This window comes from Nannobrachium achirus (assembly GCF_963921795.1).
Source record: "Nannobrachium achirus genome assembly, chromosome: 5".
Classification (NCBI taxonomy): domain Eukaryota; kingdom Metazoa; phylum Chordata; class Actinopteri; order Myctophiformes; family Myctophidae; genus Nannobrachium; species Nannobrachium achirus.
The window spans coordinates 27,419,460-27,441,959 of record NC_137814.1 but is presented as its reverse complement, the minus strand read 5'-3'; the positions used below and the strand labels follow the sequence as shown (position 1 = coordinate 27,441,959).

Sequence of the window (22,500 nt, the reverse complement as noted above, 5' to 3'; positions counted from 1 at the left end):
GAAACGTAACAGTTTTGGACATATGAGGTTTCCACCCGACAGAGATGAAATGATTGTTTGACATACTGTACAGTATAGTACCTGTACTGCAGCCTCTGTGTTTAGAAGATACTGAGTGAGGCTTTACTACACTTTCCAAAATGGTTATATTGTGTTTATGAGTTTGAGGTATTCATTTTTAGACTGTTTGTACAGCCTTTCCTCAGAAAAACAAACTGATATAGGCATCCAAACCATGAACTGCTGTAGCAGACAACACCTCCTCTGCGCCTCGCACATATACAGCGGTGGAAGAAAAGTGCTCAGATTAAAAGCAACACCACAATGTAGAAATACTCTATAAAGTAAGTTCAAGTAAAAGTCCTGTATTCAAAATTGGACCTAGAAGTAGACTACAACATTATTGGCATCAACTGAAACGTGTTTTGTGAGCTTAGATCGTCTATTTTCAGATAGATAAAGTATTTAATAGCCCTTAAGTTGTCTGTTAACGTGTGTTTTGTAATAATAATCCAAATCTACAAAGTAACTAGAGACGTACGTTTTCAAATTGTAGTGGAGTAAAAAGTACACTATTTGCTTCAAAAATGTAGCGTAGAATTATAAAGTATTGAACACATGGACATAGTCAAGTGAAGTAAAAGTGCTTAAAGTACAGTACTTGACTACTTTCCGCCACTGCACATAAATATAGAGTTGCTCACACATTTCTTCCTGACCATACCACCACAGGAGAAGCGATCCAGCGCTAACTCTCGACACTCTTCGCCTCTCTCTGTCCACATTCTCATGGCGTAGGTCTTAATTGTCACCACTTAGACCAGCGGGGCCCACCTCACAGGAAACCCACCAAACGAAACATGAAACATTCACTTAACCCCAAATAGGCCCCTACCTACCAATGCAACGCTGCAGCACTATCCCAACACTGAGCCCGATCCAAAAGTCGACCCTCTCAAGGCAAATTACTTTCTTTTTTTCCCCCTACATCAAGGTTTCCCTTTTATCCCACTAAATCCGTAGCCCCACTTCAAAGGCCTTTGGATGAGGAGGAAGTCTGCATTATTCCGAGAGTGGCGATTCTCCTTCATCCGTGGACTTTGGCCTGTGATTTCCTGTTCTGCCCGGAGAGATGCGTCACGCACTCGCACAGGGCCTTTCTCCTTTCTCCCCGCATCACCATAAACCCAGCGAACCCAATCATCTCTGTCTCTGCAAGCAATCTTTCACTAAAACCACAGATGAAATGTGAACTTATGACACAGGCTTCCATTCCACAGGAGACATGTTAAACACCGGCTACCTCAGATAAACAAGGGACAAGGGAAAAAAAAAAAAAAAAAAAAAAAAAAACAGAAACCAAACTGTTTGGCTCTTACAGTATACAGTAATACTTGCAGAAATACATTTACATTCATTGAAAAACTAAAGCACTTAAGTTAATTGATGGCAACATCAGTCCTTGTTGAATATTTGTACAGCCCCTCTGGGAACTATTTTACAGAGGGGAAAAGGGGCATTTGGTTGTAGATGATCAATCATGTGGATGGAGGTTTGCTCCCCCTGTCATTGGGAAATAAATACTTTATGGGGCACCAGTGCTCTCTACTAGAACGTGTAAATGCTCAGAGTTCTAAAACTGGAGACCACCAACTTCCTCAAGTCATGACCTGAACATGAGATGCAAAGCTTAGAAGTGCAAACTACCGGTAGGTGTAGGCTCTCTAGAGCAGTGCTTCTCAAAGTGGGGTCCAGGGACTCCTAGGTTCCTTTAGGGGGTTCCAAATGGACACTTACAGGTAACTCTGAGAGCGTACAGATGGAACCGACCCATAAGGGTCCATTTGATTCCATTCGTGCACTCTCAGAGTTATGGCGGTCCTTGAAATAAATATTTGAGTTTTGAGAGCTAGAGTTCCCTTACAGGTCAGTCTGTCGTGTCCATCTCTCTCACTCTGTGCGTCCATGTCCAAGCTGTCTGTCTCTAAAGCAGTGGTTCTCAAAGTGGGGTCCTTGAGGGACCCCCAGGGGTCTTTGAGGGAGCTCCAGAGGGTCCCCAGCTAAATGATAGTTAGGAACCAAATGGACCGTTATGGGTCTGTAACTCAGAGAGTGTACAAATTCCAACATTGATTTTACAATATAAATTGGTGTCCCAGAGATTAAAATGCCATTAAATGGGGGCCTATAATATAATATTATATAATAAGCCTATAATGAATGTCAAACTGGGGGTCCTTGAAATATAAATGGTTTGTGAATCTATGCTAGAGCCGTATAAATCTTCTCTTATGGGGGTCCCCTGAAATATATTTTCTGATGGGGGTCGGCGGGCATGTGTCAATTTGGGGGCCCTTGACATGAAAAAAGTTTGAGAACCACTGCTCTAAAGTATGTACGTATGTCCGTCCATATGGCTGTCATCTCTCTGCCCTGTTCTCAGAAAAGTGATTCCTTTCCAGCGTTGGCTGCACACACTGTGGTTTTCATTCCAGCACATAACTCTAAAACCTTGTCTTCTGTTTGGAGCCATGCAGTTACGGAGCCAAAGCCAACTACTTGTACTTTAATCTCTCTCTTTATTCTTATTCTTCTCTCTCCGAGACTCTCACACGTTTCTCTCACTCTCTCCATCCACACTTCCTAGAAATTCCCCAGGCTCTCTCTCTCTCTCTCTCTCTCTCTCTCTCTGTCTGGAGCATTCCTGTGTTCTTTGTCCAGAGAATTCTGACCATTTAGATAGATGTCCTGGTCGTCTTCCAGTAGCAGCAAGGCTATTGTTGCTCTGTGGCATCTAGAGTCTGAACCCGCGCGGTACGCAGAGCCAAAGCCCATAGGATGAAACAGCTGCCTGCCTGCCGGGGGATTCCAGCAAGGAAGAAAGGCATGGTATTTTAACCTGGCAAGGTTAAAATAGAAAGTGGGCTGCCAGTCAGCTTGCGTGCACGCACGCACGCGTGTGTGTGTGTGCACGTGAGCATGCATGTGTGCATTTTGTTGGGAGGTTCTGTTGGTGTTTTTTATTTTATTTCTAGATGTTTTCATGCAGTGATTTTTTTAAATAAATAATCAGACATTTATTGATCGATGAAAGTCAAAATGATTTGATTTGTATTCAACATCGGTATTCACCAGACATTTTAGTTAGATTAATGCGGTTGTTGTGTGGATTTTTCCTTCTGATTCTGACGTCAGATCAGACTGGCCAGGATCTCCAAGGTCAACATTCAACACAGAGACAATAATTCAGTTCAACAGGAGGTTTGTTCTTTCGTCACGCAGGGAGAGAGAGGGAGAGAAAAAAGAGTATTAAATCAAATCCTGTGCTTACCTTAGGATGTCTGTCCTCTACCTTGTCTCAGTCTTGTGTGTGAGTGTGTGTTTGTCAGAGAATCCTGAGGCTGAGTTCAGCCCTGTTGGTGTTCTCTGCCTGCCTGTCTGCCCATTCGTCTGTCTGTCTGTCTGTCTGTCTGTCTGTCTGTCTGTCTGTCTGTCTGTCTGTCTGTCTGTCTGTCTGTCTGTCTGTCTGACTGTCTGTCAGCCTATCTGTCTGACTGTCTGTCAGCCTATCTGTCTGTCTGTCTGTCTGTCTGTCTGACTGACTGACTGACTGACTGACTGACTGACTGACTGACTGTCAGCTATCTGTCTGTCTGTCTCTGGAGGGAGGTTCCGTCAGAGAGAGTGGCATGCCGAGGCTGTTTGGTCTAAATGCCAGTGTGAAGTCCTTGCCATAACACAGGCTGGGTTGTTGTGTGTAAAAAAGCGTGGGGTGGGGAGGGAGGGGCTTGTTGTCACGGACGAACACTCCCTCTCGACTCCTGGGCCAATGAGAGCGAGAAGTGGGAGCCTGCACTGCAACAACCCACGCCCAGCGCTGTAAGACACAGCCAGTAGGGCTTGGCAGAAGAACCAGCCACCCAGGGAGGAGGGGCAGTGGGTGGGCAGAGGCTCATTGAAGGCCCATGGTGATGGTGAGTGTGTTTTCAAAATAATACCTGTCCCGCTAACCTGAAGGTTATGGAGGCTGCGTTAACCACAGTCACTTTACAACACTCCAGCCGTACTGCACCACAACCCCATACCATGTTAACCAGTTCAATACTTACTCTCTGTCTCTGTCTCTCTCTCTCTCTCTCTCTCTCTCTCTCTCTCTCTCTCAATTTTCAATGTTTTTCTTTCAAAAGGGCTTTATTGGCATCAGAAAACATACGTTTACACTGTCAAAGCAAAAATGGAACAAAACAGAGAAAACTAAATGCATGCACAAAAAGAAATAGAGCGCAGGAAGAATGACGTAGCCAGTTCAGGGGGGAGATCTCAGAGGTTGGCGGCGCGCCCCAGGTGGGCGGAGTCTTATATTCCGCCCCCCCCTACTCAGAATATATCAAGGGTACTAACCTGTTCAGTGTTCAGTTGCCAAACTCAGCGCCCCACCTCCGTCCCCAACTTCCACCTCAGGATTAGGCTTTCCCTTGCGTGGGGTCTCGGATCATGTGACCGCGGAGAGCTTCAGTCACGATAATACGATAATAGCTTTATCATTTATCGTGGACGCGGCACTATGATCCGAAGGTCGAATCCATGGCCATCTTAATGTTCCGCATGTAGTCTAGTTTATGCTATATCCATTGCTGCTGCTTAGGCTATAGGATGCTCATTGTATGGCTCATCTATATTGCTTATATCTCTGCTGCTGTTATATTGTATGCTTCCATTCTTGTCAATAAAGTCTATTCAACCTTAATGATTTGCCCCCTGAAATGAAGAAATGTGTAAACAGAGCTGCATTGCAACTATAGTAAAAGTGCATGTGCTGTCAGAAATAGTTCTATGCATGTATAGGAAAGGTTAGCTTGGGATAAACTTGGAAACAAATGGTAACAATATTTACAGCGTTCACGTGACTTGGTATAAAACCCCCCTCTCTCTCTCTCTCTCTCTCTGTCTGTTAAGCGGCTGTCTCTCTCATCATGACACATGTTAGCGCACCCACCACACACACACACACACACACACACACACACACACACACACACACACACACACACACACACACACACACACACACACACACACACACACACTGTAACCCTACCCTGTGCTATGTGCTCTGCTCTCCCTGTCTGTCTGTCCCCTAGTAATCAAGCAGAGGGGTGGAGGGGCGCGGGGAGCGGGTGGCATCCATGGGGCTTCATTCTCTCAGGGCATAGCTTTCATTCTTCATGGATCCATTTCCAGACCCCCCAGGACCAGACCTCTGCTGCAGCGCTCTGATGTGATACTTGCGTTTGCATGACAGCCTGCCACTAGTTTCTATGGACGTCATGAGGGGCAGGAGGGGGACGCATACACGAGCAGTGGTTCTCAAGCGTTTCATTTTCAAGGGACCTCCCATAACGCTGAGTGTACGAATGGAACCATTTGGTTCCGTTCGTACATGCTCAGAGTTACAGTGTTACAGACTCCATTTGTCCATTTGGAACCCCTCTTTTAAGAACCACTTCTGTTAGAGTGTGTGTTTGTGTGTGTGTGTGTGTGTGTGTGTGTGTGTGTGTGTGTGTGTGTGTGTGTGTGTGTGTGTGTGTGTGTGTGTGTGTGTGTGTGTGCGTGCGTGCGTGCGTGCGTGCGTGCGTGCGTGCGTGCGTGCGTGCATGTGTACGTGTACGTGTACGTCTAGTTTTTTTTCCTGTAATAGCCGGGGAGCCACTGGGCCAAAATGAGAGAGGACCTGTGATGTCATGACATACTCCAAATTTTTGTTTGTCCTATCAATTTGGTCAATAAGGTACACAGAATGAGAGGCCTGCTCTGCCGGAAATCCTGCGAAAAAAAGTTTCCCATTGACTTCACTATACTGGAAAAAAACACACCAAAAAAAGTAGCATGTGAGGGGTCAAACTAAGGGTTCTTCATGATTCTGAATCCATTGCAAGCATTTGTTTTGCATGAAAAACATTCCTTGGGCTAGATTTCAGCCTCTCAAACCTGTGAAAAGTGATGAGTCATCACTTTTCACCGTTATTTTGGTCAGTTTTCTAGCCCAAGGAATGTTTTTCATGCAAAACAAATGCTTGCAATGGATTCAGAATCATCAAGAATCCCTAGTTTGACCCCTCACATGCTACTTAAAGCATATTTTTTTTGGTGTGTTTCTTTCCTTTATATTGAAGTCGATGGAGTGAATATACAAATGGCCATAACTTTTTTTCGCAGGATTTCCGGCAGAGCAGGCCTCTCATTCTGTGGACCTTGATGACCAAATTAATAGAAAAAACAAAAATTAAAAGTATGTCATGACATCACAGGTAACATCCTATTCTTTGAGCTTTTGGGCCTGTGGCTCCCCGGCTATAACAGGACTATTTCTAACCTGGTATGTTTCTTCCTCCATGGGTTCTCTCTCCAACTGTGTGTGTTTACACTCCTGCATCAGATTATTTCCCTTATATTTTCCTCTCTCCTTGCAGACTCTGTCTCATTTCCTCTGTGTGTGTTTGGGGGTTCTGTTTATACGCTCTGGCCAAGAGAAATACTACATTTCCCTGCAGTCAGAGACGAGATGCCCTCCTTAAATACGGCAGATCCAAAAAAACTCTCCAGCCCGCATTATTTATTTATTCTGCAAGCTCATGACTTTCACTCCGCTATATTTCAAATAGATATTTTGATTCAACTACATTTATAGGAAGGGACACTTGGGACCCAAACTTACAAAAATATGTAATTACGGTAATTAACCACTACATTTAAAGGTAGTGAAATAACTACAAACTCATAATGTGCTTGTACAGTAGATCTGCGTTTTGCACTATAGATATATATATATACACACACACACATACTTTTGGAAAGAAAACATAATCTGTAATTTGTAGTTTTGAATACTTCAGTATTTACTCAAGTAAATACTTTGTCCAACACTGCCGGCCCCGGCGGGAACACCCAAATGAGTTTACCGGCGCGACTGAGCCACATACAGTACAGTTACACGACGGCGGAAGATATTCATAGCAAATCCATTACGCACAGATTTGACTGCAAGTGAGCTGCAACCGCTGCCTTCTGCTTCCACCGTGTTCATAACACGGATGGAAAAGGAATTAGCCAGAAACGCTCCTTTTCCATTGCTGTGAGCAGAAAACTGACTCCGAGAGGGATTGTGGTTGAACCAGTGGGGAGGAAGAGGGGGAAAGAAATAGCCTTTATTGGACCAAAGGACTGCTGACTGACTGACCACACGCTGTTGCATAAAGACAGAACACTTGGCCAAACAGCTGAAAATCTGGTCAACTTGAAGCGGCAGATTTACTGTTATGAAATGAAAGTAATGAGGTTAAAGATGGAGGGGGTATTAATTTGGATTGTAATTTGCTAATAAGATCAACGTTGACCAGATAATGTGGGTTGTTATTAAGCTATAAAGATCATTTCTGAAGCCACACAAAGTGAAGTGAAGAGAGAGGCAGGTCCTGTGCAATGCACCTCATTCTATGCCACGCTCATATAGTGTCATTTGTGGAGGCCTCCTGCCTCCTTGTGGAAAATATAACCACTGTATACCGTAAGTAAGCCTTGCCAAGCCATGTGGCCCATAGCAGGGCTATGGCAACAGGTACATCCCCCAGCCATGATGTACACCCCCTGGACATGGAGCTTAGCCCTCAATCCAACCCTTGCCTAACCTCTGTAAGGTTAATATTGCTGATGACTACAGGCCTTCCTGTAACAAACGTTATATAGAGTCATAATGTTATCAGGAATTTGGGGGGAAAGAATGTGTGTTCCAATGGATCCTATGTAGTTATTATTTAGTCAAACAAGCTCTTCTTAATACTCTTCATTGGTTTAAAATGTATAAAAACCATAGACACACTTAACCACTTTCACTTTCAATTTAAATATCTAAGAAAAGTTGAAATACAGAGATCCAAGGTACATTAATTATTATTATCAAATGAGGGGTCATCACTTTATTTTGTGGCTCATTAAGAAATTGGACTTGAATTGAACATTCATGTTATAGTTGTCTCATACAAAACAAATGGAAAGATTTCTCTTATAATTACAGTTTACAGTTTAGGCATTTAGCAGACGCTCTTAATCCAGAGCGACTTACAATAAGCAAGGTAATACATCAATACAATAAGCAAGGTAATACATCAACATCAATTGCATAGAAAACAATAACGTAGGTAGATCAAGCACCTAATCAGTAAAACACTTTACATAAAACCTAATGTGTGGTCATTGAGGGTAGGCGAGTGCTATAAGTGCGACAGGGAGTTTATTCCACAGTTTGGGGGCCAGGATGGCGAATTGTCTCGGACGAGTGGATTTCTGTCCTGGGGTTTATTGTATCCAATAGCCCCTCACCGCAGACCTCTTCCCCATTCAATGTCTGTTATATAACACTAACTGCTAGCCATTTTGACTGTAGCCCGGGAGCCAATAGGCTACACACTACTATGTACTGTAGTCATGTAACATTGACCTATGAATCTAGAACCTCCTGTTGACCAGAAGGTCACAGACCTTTAACAACTGTGTTGACTCTATCTAATATCAGAAGCCTGAAACACTAAGCTGACGTATTTACACTGTACTTTTATTAAAACAAGACAACTATTGTGTGGTCCAACATATTTTTTCCTAAATAGCATTGTTGCGACAAGTTACGTGACCTGAAGAGAGACTACAGAATATCCTGTTACCCATTCAACTGAACCTTTACTGTAGGTCTGAACTTTATTTCTCTAGCCAGAATCAGACATTTACCGGTTGTTGATAATGGCAATGTCCTTTCGAGTATTAACAGGCAATAACGATTGGATAAATCTCCCTTGGCACAGATACAGCAAATAGCATAGTTGATTGACACTCATTCAAAGCAGATGACAAATTAAGGCACGTGTGATCACTTTTGCTGACACACACATACGCACACGCAAACAGTAGCCTACCATGCCATCCACCTTTGATTAAACACACACCCCCTTGTGCTCCATCCGGCCAAACACACGCCCCCATTGTCGCTCATCAAGGCCTCAATCGACCTAGATTAGAATGATGGTCCATTTTCACATTTGGCTTGATGAAAGCAGCAGTAGCACGCACATGACATGCAGACCATAGCCTCATGGGCCCCCAGCTGGAGACAGAGGTGAGGTGAGGGCTGTGTTTGCTGTGTCCACACTCGGAGGTTCATCTCAAGTATAGCCAGTTAAAATTTAACAGAGGAGAGAGTAGAGAAGTGCATCAACTCAACTCATGGATGAATACTTATACTTACTCACTTACTCCTCTTAACCTGGTCCTTGGCAGCATCAGTGGCGGCTCCAGGGGGGGGGCTAGAGGGGGCTAGAGGGGGCGAAAATTAGTATTGTCACAGCCTGTCACAGAACTGTGCCAGGCGATTCTGGAACCTCCAGGTTTTCTTTTGCCTGGTGGCACCCATCTTTTGTGATCATTCTCCATTCTCGGCATATGTCATATTCATCTCAAAACATCAGTGTGGGATTGCCTTGGGGATGCCTGTTTTCTTGTATATTTGATGGTTAGAGATTTTGGTAGGTCAAAAGATCTGGCATATTCGTCTGAGTAAGGCTGGGCAATATATCAAAAAATTACATTATCAACATGCGAGGTATACATATCGACAAAGACCGCTGGAAATGACGTATTGGTGTATGTGTCAAATTAATTAACAGACACACATGCACGTAGCACATGCAAAAAAAGCAGCCCGTCTGTAACCAGGTGTGGTTATTTCAATAAAACCATTGTTGGAAAATGGAAATAAGGCATTTAATTTCTTTATTCTATGTGTATGTGCAGTGTGCATGCATGGATATGCTATTCATTATCTGGGTTAGGCAGGCAGTGGACCTAAAGCAGAAAAACATTAAAAACTATATAATGGAATTGTTTTTACTAATATCGTGAGTAATATCGATATCGAGGTATTCAACAACGTTATCGAATATCGAAGGTTTTCCTAATATCGCCCAGCCTTACATCTGAGCCATCCATTGTGAACACTTCCATTTTTATGTCTGATTTGGCCACTTACCAGCTCTCTGAACCATACAGCAGAACAGATTTGACATTGCTGTTACCGGTATGTACCGTAGGAGCACCTTCATTTTTAAGGCTGAATGCTTAGACCTCCAGATGGAACGGGGTTGGTAGAAGGTATCCTGAGCCTTTCCCAACCTTGCTTTGATGTATTTTTGGGCTACACTGTCCTTACTGATGAGGCTGCCGAGGTGAATTAATTCTTAACCGGTGTTCACACCAAGAACAAATGCACGCAGTCTAATGCTGCGTTCAGATGGGCTCAGGCAAGCGGTAGACGGCAAACCGGAAGTCATTTTAGTGGACGGGAGTAGAACGGCAAACGGTACAGTAGTCCGGCAGTCGAAACCGGTGACGGTAAACGGCAGACGTGCCGTTCAAAGTTAAATTAATTTATCTTTTTACCGTGGTGCAGGACGGAATCTGGAACCGGATGTTACGTAGCTCCATCTCACGGGACAAATTCGAGCAGAGCGCCAACACACACAGAACACACATCAGCCAGCAGTAGCAGAGAGAGCAGCATGGAGCCACCTCAACCACCGCAGCGCGCGTTTTCATTTTGCGCGAGCGCTTTAAATAATTAATTAATGTTGCCGGACCGTTCCGTCGGGCATATTTTGTTCTACCTTGCCGTACCGTCCAGCAGGTGGTGCCGTTTGCCGTCTACCGCTTGCCTGAGCCCATCTGAACGCAGCATTAGACTGCGTGCATTTGTTCTTGGTGTGAACACCGGTTAAGAATTAATTCACCTCGGCAGCCTCATCAGTAAGGACAGTGTAGCCCAAAAATACATCAAAGCAAGGTTGGGAAAGGCTCAGGATACCTTCTACCAACCCCGTTCCATCTGGAGGTCTAAGCATTCAGCCTTAAAAACGAAGGTGCTCCTACGGTACATACCGGTAACAGCAATGTCAAATCTGTTCTGCTGTATGGTTCAGAGAGCTGGTAAGTGGCCAAATCAGACATAAAAATGGAAGTGTTCACAATGGATGGCTCAGATGTAAGGCTGGGCGATATTAGGAAAACCTTCGATATTCGAACACATTCTGTGCGTCTCCAGTTCGTCTCGGCTGTTGTTGATTGACAGTCACTCTGTTGAATCACTTCCCTGTCATTCCCCACAGCCATACCTACACACAGAGCCGCGCTGATTTTAGTGGCTTCAAGAGCTCACACACGCACAAGATTTGAATAATATTGGTTGAGATGAACTTCATTCAAATTAGATCTGTCCTTGTCAGCGTAAGTTCAGCCTGAATTTTGCTGTATCACGCTAGACGGGCTGCACGCAATTCTCCGTTGGAAATGAATGGGATGCGTGCGCTCACACACACAACACACACTGTGTCTGAATAGGGCTTTACACAAACTCCAGTGGCTCACCGTTAACCTTTAATGATATACATTTAGTACAGGAAAGTTAGCCTATTGCTAGACCAATCTGGGAACTAAATCTAAATCACTAGCTTTCTTCACAAATGTGTTCATAAAGGTGTCTACTATCACCTCTGAACTTTGCCAAACCCAACTCCCTTGACATACTTTGTGGGAGCCAATCAAAGTTATTGGGTATCCCGAGGGCCTGGGATTAAAGGGGAAAAAAATTAAAAATTGCCAATATATGAACATATGAGGTGTGTAATTTGGGTATTTTTGGGCTTCTGAATCCATTCCAACCATTAGTTTTCAGTTAAAATGACTCGTTGGCCATAAAATAGGCCACACCTACTTTTGTGTGTCCATGAGACATATAATATTTGCAATAAAAAAAAAGGTAGGGTTTGAATTCATGAAAACTATTCAAGATCAGGTGGGTATTGGGTAAGCACACATAATGACACACTCGGATAACATGATAAAATCTGACAAGGAACACTCAAACACAGGGTTTAAAACATGGGGACTAACGGGACACAGGTGAACTCGAATGACATGATTGGCTAAGCCTTAGCCAATTAGGCCTTTTTTATGGCCAAGGAGTCATTTTTACTGATAACTAATGGTTGAAATGGATTCAGCAGCCCAACAATACCCTAATTACACACCTCATACGTTCATATTGGCCATAGTTTTATTTTTCCCCCTTTAATCCCAGGCCCTGGGTATCCCGATACCCCCAACTTTGATTGGCTCCCACAAAGTATGTCAAGGGAGTTGGGTTTGACAAAGTTCAGAGGTGATAGTAGACACCTTTATGAACACATTTGTGAAGAAAGCTAGTGATTTAGATTTAGTTCCCAGATTGGTCTAGCAATATGCTAACTTTCCCTAACTAATTGGAAAGATCCAATGTATATCAATTCAGCCGGCTACACCAGGCTCACGGATAGCGTGAACCCCGGATACGCATTCCCTAAAATAGGATTGGTTCTATTTTGTACGTGCACGTATGCGTTTTGTATACAGACTCCCTGGTCTCCCGCACATATACTCCCTCCTTGGTGTAGCCAGGGGATTTTTGCATATGAACAGACAGCGCAAGCATACTGTACGAACACGTTTTCTGGTGTAGCCCGGCCGTTAGGATGCATGTTGTGTGAACAGAGTTCACATACATTACTGGTGTTTTGGAGGTGTTGATGCTGAGGCTGAGCCCAACCTGTCAGGCAAAGTTGTTGAGCCTGTCAGTTTTAGCCTGTGTAGTAATTGGTTGTCAGCGAAGTCAAGAGCCCACAAATGTGGCCACTTAACACACTGACAATGCTGCTGAATGCTTTCAACATTTTCAAGTTGGCTCTGATCCAGAATAGTTCAGGAAGAAGAAAGATTCCACCCCTCATGGATGAGTCCATGAGTCCATGCCTATTAATCCCACTAAGAAGAGCATGCAGGTGCATATCAGGGGGAAGAGAGAGAGATACAGAAAATACTTGAAAATGTGTGTTTTGCATACATCTTTGAAGGGGTGGAGTGAATGTGACTTGCATGCAGTGAGTTCCACAGAGGGTGGGAGGGCCTGTCACCCCAAGGTGCTTGGTCTTTGTCAGGGGTGAGGAGGTTGGCATAGTTCATTAGTTCTGAGGGTATGTAATATGTGAATGAGTGTGCTGTTTGTGGAATGAGGAAAGCAAGGACAGATTAACCTCAGCGCCAATCAAAGTTTTACCTCCTCGTCCCCCTGTTGTGTGCTACTCCACAACAGACAGTCAGGTGGGCACAGCACGCAAACACAGGCCCTCTGCGGCATGTCTAACCGCCTGGTTTGACTCCCGATCCCGGCGACCTTTGCTGCGTGTCACTCCCCATCTCTCTCTCCCCATTTCCTGTCAGACTACTGTTCACTATCAATAAAAAAGGCAGAAATAAATGTATATATGCCTTTATTGATAGGACAGTAGACTGACAGGAAACGGGGAGAGAGACAGGGAGTGACATGCAGCAAAGGTTGTCGGGATAGGTATTCAAACCTGCGACATGCTGTCAGGCATCAGAGCCTATATGGTATGCACCTGGACCGCTAGGCCAGCGGGCAGCCGGGCACCCTATACCTGTAGAGTCAGACATTTCATCATACAGGATTTACAGTCTGTAACCTAAAGTAACCTGTCCATGTATTTGCATGTCAAATCCAGCCCCTGGGTTTTTTGAACCACTGCTGAGGACAGAGGAGGGGCCCACATATTTTATATTTGATTAACCTATAGTAACATTTGACACACAATTGGTTCTTCTCTGACTAAAATAACAAATGAGACAAAAAGTTCAAAAGCAAGAAAGTTGTAACATCAAGTTTCCTAATCAATACTGATGTAAACTAGCCTAGTAGACGACCAACTTCCGTAATCCAGGAATGCTTTCCGGAAGAGTGCGGTTTATGAGGCGGATGTAAACTGGGTCATTGTTGAGTTTAAAAATAAACCAGTTACTATATAACTTGTGCACTGACTCCCAAACCACTGGATCGATCAGCGCCATTTCTTTCGCACACTGCCAGTAGTCCAAGTATATCCCGGAATATTTGTGAATACGATACTTGAAAATCTCCTATGTGTTCGCGGCCCACCCACTGATCACTTATATAACGGCAAGTGATCTGATGGTTGGACCACGTGCATTTGATTTTGCAACCCATTTTTTCACCCAGTGCCAATTGCCTAAGCTAGGCAATGCTCTCCCTCTGCCACGCCTGGGGAGGGCCCTGAACTGAGCTCATGCTTCCTTCAGTGCATGAGGAGTGAGCTGCTTATTATCGCCTGACAGGGGAGCTTCCCTGGGTTGATGTAGCGCGTGGAAGAACACGTTATTTCAACCAGTTCCTTTCCCCTCCATCAGGCGCACGGCTGTATAGGGGGAGGCATTTTAGAGACCAGGATTACTGCATGTTTTTGTGAGTGTATCTACCCTAGGAGACACGGGGAGAACATGCAAACTCCAAACAGAAAGGCCCTTTCACCAACCCCACCTAGGTGTGGGCGCTGATGACGCAGAGGAGAGAACACACCCCAATCACCCACAGCGTCCCCAGCGGGAATCGAACCCAGGACCTTCTAGCTGTGAGGCGACAGCACTACCGACTGTGCCACCCTGCCTCCTTTTGAATGATAATTGATTGTATTCCGGCTTTAAACAATGGAACTAATGCAGTATACTTTGAGTTCCTATTTATCCATATCACAACTAATTTGAAAGAAAGAATACAATTTATTTAAAAAAAAATATATATTATCAATAAAGTCTTTTTGGCAATTATTTGAGGGCCCACTTGCAATATCCTCACGGACCACCAGTGGGCCCCGGTGAGCCCAGTCAGTGTGTCATATTTTCAGCCACTAGGTCACTGGCAGGGCAGGCAGGAAGCAATATCCTAAAAACAGATGTGACCGATCGGACAGGTTAATGATTGAAATGGGTCCAGGCAGCTTATAAAAAGCCCAGGGTCTTTGTCCAGCGGTGTCCTTTACACCGAGAGGAACAGAGAGAGGACTGGCTGTCTTGACAACATCACAGAGCTTTTGAAGCAAAAGCTGAATTACAGCCAACAATGAAGCTGACTCTAACTCTCGTGTTTGTCACCATGGCTGTTTGGGCCTCTGTCCTCTGTGGCGGCTCAGCGGAGCCTCTTCCTCAGCCCGAGGCTCAGCCCGAGGCTCAGCCCGAGGCTCCCGTTGAATCTCGCTCCCGCTTCGCGGGCCTCGACGACGTGCGCCTGCTGGCGAACGGCCTCCTCCAGTTGGGCCAGAGCCTCCGGGAGTTTGTCCACAAGACCAAGGGGCAGATCAACGACATCTTTCAGAAGCTCAACAACTTTGACTACTACTTCAACCAGCTGTCCAACATGGCCAGCGAGATAAAAGAGGAGGAAGAGGAGCTGAAAAAGACCACGGTGGTGCTGAAGGCCAACAACGACCAGTTGAAGAACCAGTCTTTGGAGATCAGTTACAAGGTGGAGAACATCCTGCAGGAGCGCAGGCAGCTGCAGAGCACGGTGGGAGGACTGGAGCAGAGGGTGAGAAGCCTGTCTCAGGGCATGGTGAGCAGCCAACAGCTGGAAGAGATCACCGCCCTCCGGGTGAGTCACTGCCATCACCAGGAACAGCATTTACTGCAGAAAAGCAGAATGCCGCACACCCAAAGTTGTGACAGACTAGTGGAGCTTAAACACAAATAAAGATCAGGGCTGATGAAAACAGTTGTTGCCGATAAGTTGGTGAACTAAAGAGTCTGTGACTCTGATACCGTTTTGCCTCTGAAATAGCCAAAGGCTCTGTTGAAGCTCCTCTGCCTTTGCTTAAATAACAATACAATAAGCATTAAAAAAAGATGAGACAACAGGTTAAAATATGGATCATGATACACTTAAACCAAGTTGATTTATGTATTTATTTTATTTGGTTCATTTATTGTTAAAGGCAAATCTATAATTTATAAAATGTATACATTTATATAAATGTATACCTAAACATTTGTATAGGACTGTGATGTTGTTTTAATAACCATAGCATAATTACTGACCCTATTGCAATAGTCTTGCTAGAGTATTTATTAACATATTTCTTTGTGTATTGATCAGGAGTTGAGTCAAACTCAGGAGCAGAGCATCATTGACCTGCTGAGAGCAGTAAAGGAACAGAGTGAACAACTTAACCACCAGAGAATGAAAATCAAGATCCTGGAGGAGAAGGTACTCATTCATTGTTTTATTAAGCATTGTTGTGCTTATGCTTGATCTCTCAAGTCCTTCTTTATGCTTAAAACCTTATTCTAAAATGTTCCATAATAGCAAATAATAGCCGATCTATGAGCTCACAACATGTTGCAGGGTGAAAGTGGTTAAAGGACACTCCTTGTCAAAAAGAGGCTTCTGTGTTATCCAGCTATTTTATTTTATTTTTCACTTGTCATTATCATGTACGTGGCTTCTTAATATTATTACGGTAGATTCCAAATGCATGATTCACTTACAATTTAAGCCTTTAGCAGAACAAATTGCAGAAAAGATTTTTTTTGTCCAGCCACCTCAGACAATTGAATTAGGTTATATCGTAATAAAGATTAGCATTTTCCCCAAAGCTCAATGTAAAGAACTGTGAGAACGTTTGGAATGGTTTTGCTTTTGCTGAGCAACTTTAAAACTAAATGTTGAAACTCTGCTTTTAATTTAGAGAACTGTTGATGTCAATAAAAATGGCCATAAACTAAAGTGTTGTGGTCCTATAACGATTATCGTCTCCAGCTCCCTTCCAACACACTTGTCCAAGAGACGGTAGAGAGGATGACTGACATCTCTGTCTCTGAAACACCCACCCTGACTCCTTTTCTGTCAACAGAAATGAATGGTAAGTTCATTCAGAATGCATTCTCCAAAACAATAATAATAAAGAAAAAAAAACATTGAGTGACAACAGACGTTTAATCAATATCAAGAGGTCACAGTTAAAAAAAAAGGTATGGCTTATTTTGTGAGCTTTGTGTGTGTGTGTGTGTGTGTGTGTGTGTGTGTGTGTGTGTGTGTGTGTGTGTGTGTGTGTGTGTGTGTGTGTGTGTGTGTGTGTGTGTGTGTGTGTGTGTGTGTGTGTGTGTGTGTGTGTGTGTGTGTTACGTGTCTAGTGAGTCTGCCGTCAGACTGCAGCGATCTGTTCGACAGAGGTGAGCGACTGAGTGGTATCTATGCCATCAGGCCCAAGGGACATGAAGGGTTCATGGTCTACTGTGATATGACCCAAGGTGAAACCTCACAAAAACACATGCTTAAAATACAGTCAACATCACACTTTAACCACTGTTTTCTGTTATCGTGGGGAAAGCATTCGCTGAAAATGTGAGCTTGTAAATTGCCTATTTTTGTTGAAGAGATTTGATGTAGAGCAGGGGTCTGGGGATCCCGGTCAGTGAAGTACTGTATAGACCTGTGTATAATGATATTATGACACTCTGTTTAAGCTGGTCTGTCCTTTTTTTCTCTCCATTCAGATGGTGGTTCAACAGTCATTCAGAGGAGGAAGGACGGGTCAGTGAACTTTGATCAGACCTGGGAAGGATATGAAAACGGATTTGGGGACTTTCAAGGTCAATGGCCGGAAGATCAAAGTTTCATATGATTATTTTTAATGCTTACAGTACATGACACAAGATTCTTACCATAAATCAGTGGTATCTCAACCTGTGGGTCGGGAGTCTGGGGACACCCAGGAGGGTCCCCAAATCATTTTTTGGGGGGTCCCCAGATGATTAGCTTAATGTGCAATGTTGTTTTCTCACTCAACAGTAAACAAACATAAAGTTTAAGTGTATAGAAGGTATTTGCCAATGTTTTAAAAGGATCTTAAACTTCCATAAATGAGGAAAACAAAATCAACATTGGCCATATTGTCAAATATTAAAGGCAGAATATGTGAAGATAGCCAGCAATAGGACCGTGTTATACAAAATGTAATGCCTCAACTCTTAGTGCTCGTCAGGGTGGGGGGGTCGCCAGTTAAAATATGAATTTTTTGGGGATCGTGGCCTGATGATTTTGAGAACCACCGCCATAAATGATAAATAAATAAATGACAAGGAACCTTTTGTTATTCCAGGTGAGTTTTGGCTGGGTCTGAAGAAGATCTACTCCCTGGCGTCGGACGGAGATCGTCTTCTCCACATCCAGCTGGAGGACTGGAGACAAGGCAGACGCTTCATTGAGTACAGCTTCTCTCTGGAGGGCCCCGCCAGCGGCTACACCATCCACCTGACGCAGCCGTCCGGGGACCTGCCCGACGCCATGATCAACCACACGGGCATGAGGTTCTCCACCAAGGACAGGGACAACGACAACCACCAGGACTTCAACTGCGCACTCGACTACACAGGTAGAAGGACTTTTACTCTATTATCGTCACTGTCGGGCAGAAACCTTGCATCTCCAAGTTTAAAATGTGTACGTTTTCTCATGAAGTAAAGCCCTTCTTCACCATACAACTGTCGCACAAAACTAGTGAAAATAGACGATCTACAAGCACACAACTTTGTGCTAGCAGATCAGCTATTTTCACTTGTGTAAATGATTTTTAAAATGACAAATACAAAACGAACGGTTTTACACATACAAGGTTTTGTGAACCCTTAAACCCCTTGAAGCTTGTCTTACCACTTTGTCACTCACCAAAAATAATGCCAACTATTTTCACTATCAAATTATTTTCTTTTTTACATTTTTACCTTCAGACCCTTACTGAACACTGCAGTAAAAGTCATTTAATGTGATGCTTTGCTGTGAAGGTACTGTACAGTACGTGATACTGACCAAGCTTGTTCTCCAACTGCTTGTGCCTGTACTGCATGCACGGCATTTATGTCACTTCCCCAGGCGGCTGGTGGTTCAATGCCTGTGGAGACACTAACTTGAACGGGAGGTACACGCACATCAGGCCAAAGGGGCGCTCGGAGCGCAGGAGGGGCATCCAGTGGCGGCCGAGCCGGAGGACGTCCTACTCCCTTCGCCATACCCAGATGTCCATCGGCCCTGCGTCTGCCCGACGCCCCGCCGTTGCTACAACTCCAGCCTCCACTGACACAGGCAACTTTATCTGAACCGTCATCGCCGAAGATCAACGTAAATTACCCTAAGAAACTTGACTCGGTAGAGTCAAGTCAGGTTTTATCTAGACTACAAAGCACCAATCACAACATGATCACAGCATCTCATGACACTTATAGAGCAGGTCAAGACAATAGAAGAAAAGGAAAGAAAAAACTCAACCAGTTGGGTTGTTTGAGAGAGACAGGGAGAGAGACAGACAGACAGACAGACAGACAGACAGACAGACAGACAGACAGACAGACAGACAGAGATGTTCAGGAAGGACAATAACAACTATAATAACAGTCGGCATCCATAGACCATGGAAACCCTCGCAGCTGGGGAATCCATAATCATGATGCATGCAAGAAACACCCTAATTAACATGCACAGCACTGTCCCACCATGGCAGAGGGACACGTGGGCAGCTGTGATGTACGTACATACAGTATTAAGGCATGGAAAGATTGATAGGGAAGAGAACATTTTCCTGGCGCTGTCAAATCTCTGTAGGGCTAAGATTAAAGGCAGTCCACACAGAATATTGAGTCAGCTGTACGACTTCTTAGTGGAATTTCTGTCCTAAATACAAAGCCAGCAAGCCCAAGAGAACAAGCGAAAGGAAGGTTTGTCCCCGTGACCGCCGTAAAGCTCTCAGACGAACTCATCCGGATGAACGGAGACCTCAGAGAGATCTTTGAAAGATGTTGAAATGTGGTCGGAGGGATTAAGACGACTGAGTCCTCACATATTTCCACTCAGTTGAAGAGGTTATTTGTTGGAACAGAATGCACATGAGTCACATGGACTCTCTGCATACAAGCATTTGTTGTAAATATCATATTTTTGATACAATAATAAAAAGTTGAATTATTAACTTAATTATTTTTGAAATGCTAATGCTTACTTTGGTCACAAGAACTTAAAATGTTGCTATTTGAAGGCGGTGAATGCACGTTTTCGTCATTTAGTTTATTTTTTGGTTGTTGCAAAATCCATCAAAACTAACTGACATAACATGTCATTCATTAACTCTAGTCTTCTGTTATGAGATGTCAATTTACTGTGGACTTAGTGGGGTAGGATTGGTCAGGGACATGTTGTACCTTTGTCAGCACTGGAGCATTGACCGTGAATAGTAGCATGGCAGCATGTTATTCATCCTTGACCTGAAAACAACAAACACCACTTCATTTCTACGCCAAGGTCGTAAAAAAAAATCAATGGCAGTGTCTGGTTAATGAGTCATTGTGCTTACTATTACTACAGAGCAGACTTCCTATAGTAATAGTTAGCCCATTACTTCAGATTCCTGAGTGTAGCACTGAGCATTGTCAACATAAGATTGGTAATAGAATGAGTATTTTGCCTGGGTCATTATGTAGAAAATAGAAGTGTGATGCAAAATGTAAAAAGTGTTCTTATAAGCAATGCCCTTTAATATACTCTAGAGGGCAGCACTGTTCCATCTGGTTGATCTCATTGCTTTTTTGCAGTTTTGAAGACAGTAGGCCTATACATTATTATTCCTCACTTTCTATGGTAAGAAATCTGTATTAATTACAGATTCATCACTGACCCTCCGGTTTTACCCGATCTACCAGTCAATGTTGTTCTTTATTCAGACTTTCATCAGGTAGGTGTACAGATATGTTATAATATGATATACACAATACACATACGCTACAGTATATAATGACTAGTAAGGGTTCGTGTGGTTCCCCTGACATCACAGTGATGTCAGAGCGGCAAACCCATAAGTGCCTTCCAGACTGTACACGGTCACCGCGTCCTAGTCATTCATTTTCAATGAGAGGCAGGCGGATATTTTGGGCGCGCAGAGAAGTTTAGAGGCGGCGAGGCAAGCGCACGTGCTTGTTTGTGCATGCGCTCGCGGGTGGCAAGAGATGGATTGTGTTCATCTTTGTTGGATTGTGTTCATCTTTGTGAAATACTGCGCAGCGTTTACTCGCTGAGCGAGTGTGTTTGTGTATCACCGCAGCACAGTCCCCGCTGATCCTCCCGGGACTGGAGCCCCCGCGGCAACCACGTACCATCTGGAAGGCGCTAGACTGTAAAAAAGTGTACACGTCCGGACGGACGGAGACATGATGTGCCGTTTTACATACAAAACTGCGACCTTCGGTCGCAATAATCACTTGAACAGTGTCTTGTTCAAAAGGACACAACACTTCAAGACTACGTCCAAAGTTATGTTATCTTGTGTTTAGCCTAAAGTCCCCACGCCTTTGGGGAATCTTTTATCACTGTACATTTGCACATGCAGTACATTCAATTTGTCATCTGTATTTACCCATCCTAACTATTAGGAGCAATGGGCACTATTAATACAGAGCTCGGGGAGCAGTTATGTTTTGCCCAGGGACACTTTGACATAGACCTGGGCTTAGGGGGCTGGGTAGACTGGAGCCCAGACAGCCTTTATACCCATTCAGCTATGGCTGCCCAAAGTTTAACCACTTTCATCCTGGTATCCCTATTTTAGGAGAAGATAAATAAAGAAATCCTAACATTTCCAAAGACAGATGCTTCTGTCTCTACTGAGTATTAAGGGGCTGTCCACACCAAATACAAACCACATTTTTGGAGCTGTGTGAAACACAGGCTCCCTATACGTGGCTGTGTGGGTCTGTCTGTCTGTCTGTGTGTGTGTCTGTGTGTATGTAGCCTGAACTTCCTAAACTTCGGCACGCTACTAGTCCCACAGTTTTGCCACCACACACTCGCGCCATATGTCAAATCGACCGGCTTACTCGGGAATCGTGGGCTAGTAACTTGCTAAGAGAAAGGTTCAATAGTTTAATTGATATTAATTTATTAGTGAATTAATTTTCCCCATTGACTTATAATGGGAATCGCAAAAACTCACATTCAATTATTTGTCTCTCGCAAACCATAGGGGCTAGAGTTTCAAGACTTGGAGGGGAGGTTCATAATGATTTCAAGGATTAAATAAAAAATAATTGTGTCATTTGGCCGCATGGTGGCGCCATAACACCCCACTTTACGTTTTGGCCTGTAACTCTTGAACCGTAGGTCGGAAAATTAAAAATATTTTTTCCCTGGATTCCTTGGGTCATGACGCATCTCCCCATATAGGCCACGCCCATTTGCGCCATGATAGATTTTCCGCCATCTTGAATTTTCTCCAAAACACACTTTTTGCTCCTTTTCCTACATATTTTCTTCAAATGTCACAAAAATCGGTACACATGATCCACACACACACACACACACACACACACACACACACACACACACACACACACACACACAGCTCCACTTCACACGGGTGTGATTTTTAAATAAAGAAGAAAAAATCACACCCGTGTGAAGTGGAGCTGTGTGTGTGTGTGTGTGTGTGTGTGTGTGTGTGTGTGTGTGTGTATTGCAGTTGATGC

At 43.9% G+C, this 22,500-nt stretch overlaps 2 protein-coding genes across 2 annotated transcripts in view; both read left to right on the top strand.

Annotated features, from left to right (window-relative positions):
- Positions 1-22,500, top strand: part of LOC308284765 (histone H3.2) — a gene marked incomplete at its 3' end in the record, with an annotated part of 219,755 nt that overhangs the window by 148,501 nt on the left and 48,754 nt on the right. The window lies entirely within an intron of this gene.
- Positions 14,987-19,960, top strand: LOC308284622 (angiopoietin-related protein 3-like). The gene is made up of 7 exons (XM_080725304.1): positions 14,987-15,589; positions 16,091-16,201; positions 16,754-16,856; positions 17,128-17,244; positions 17,491-17,586; positions 18,096-18,368; positions 18,866-19,960. The coding sequence occupies exons 1-7, from the start codon at positions 15,062-15,064 to the stop codon at positions 19,087-19,089; spliced, it is 1,452 nt and encodes a 483-aa protein (XP_080581430.1). The 5' UTR covers positions 14,987-15,061; the 3' UTR covers positions 19,090-19,960.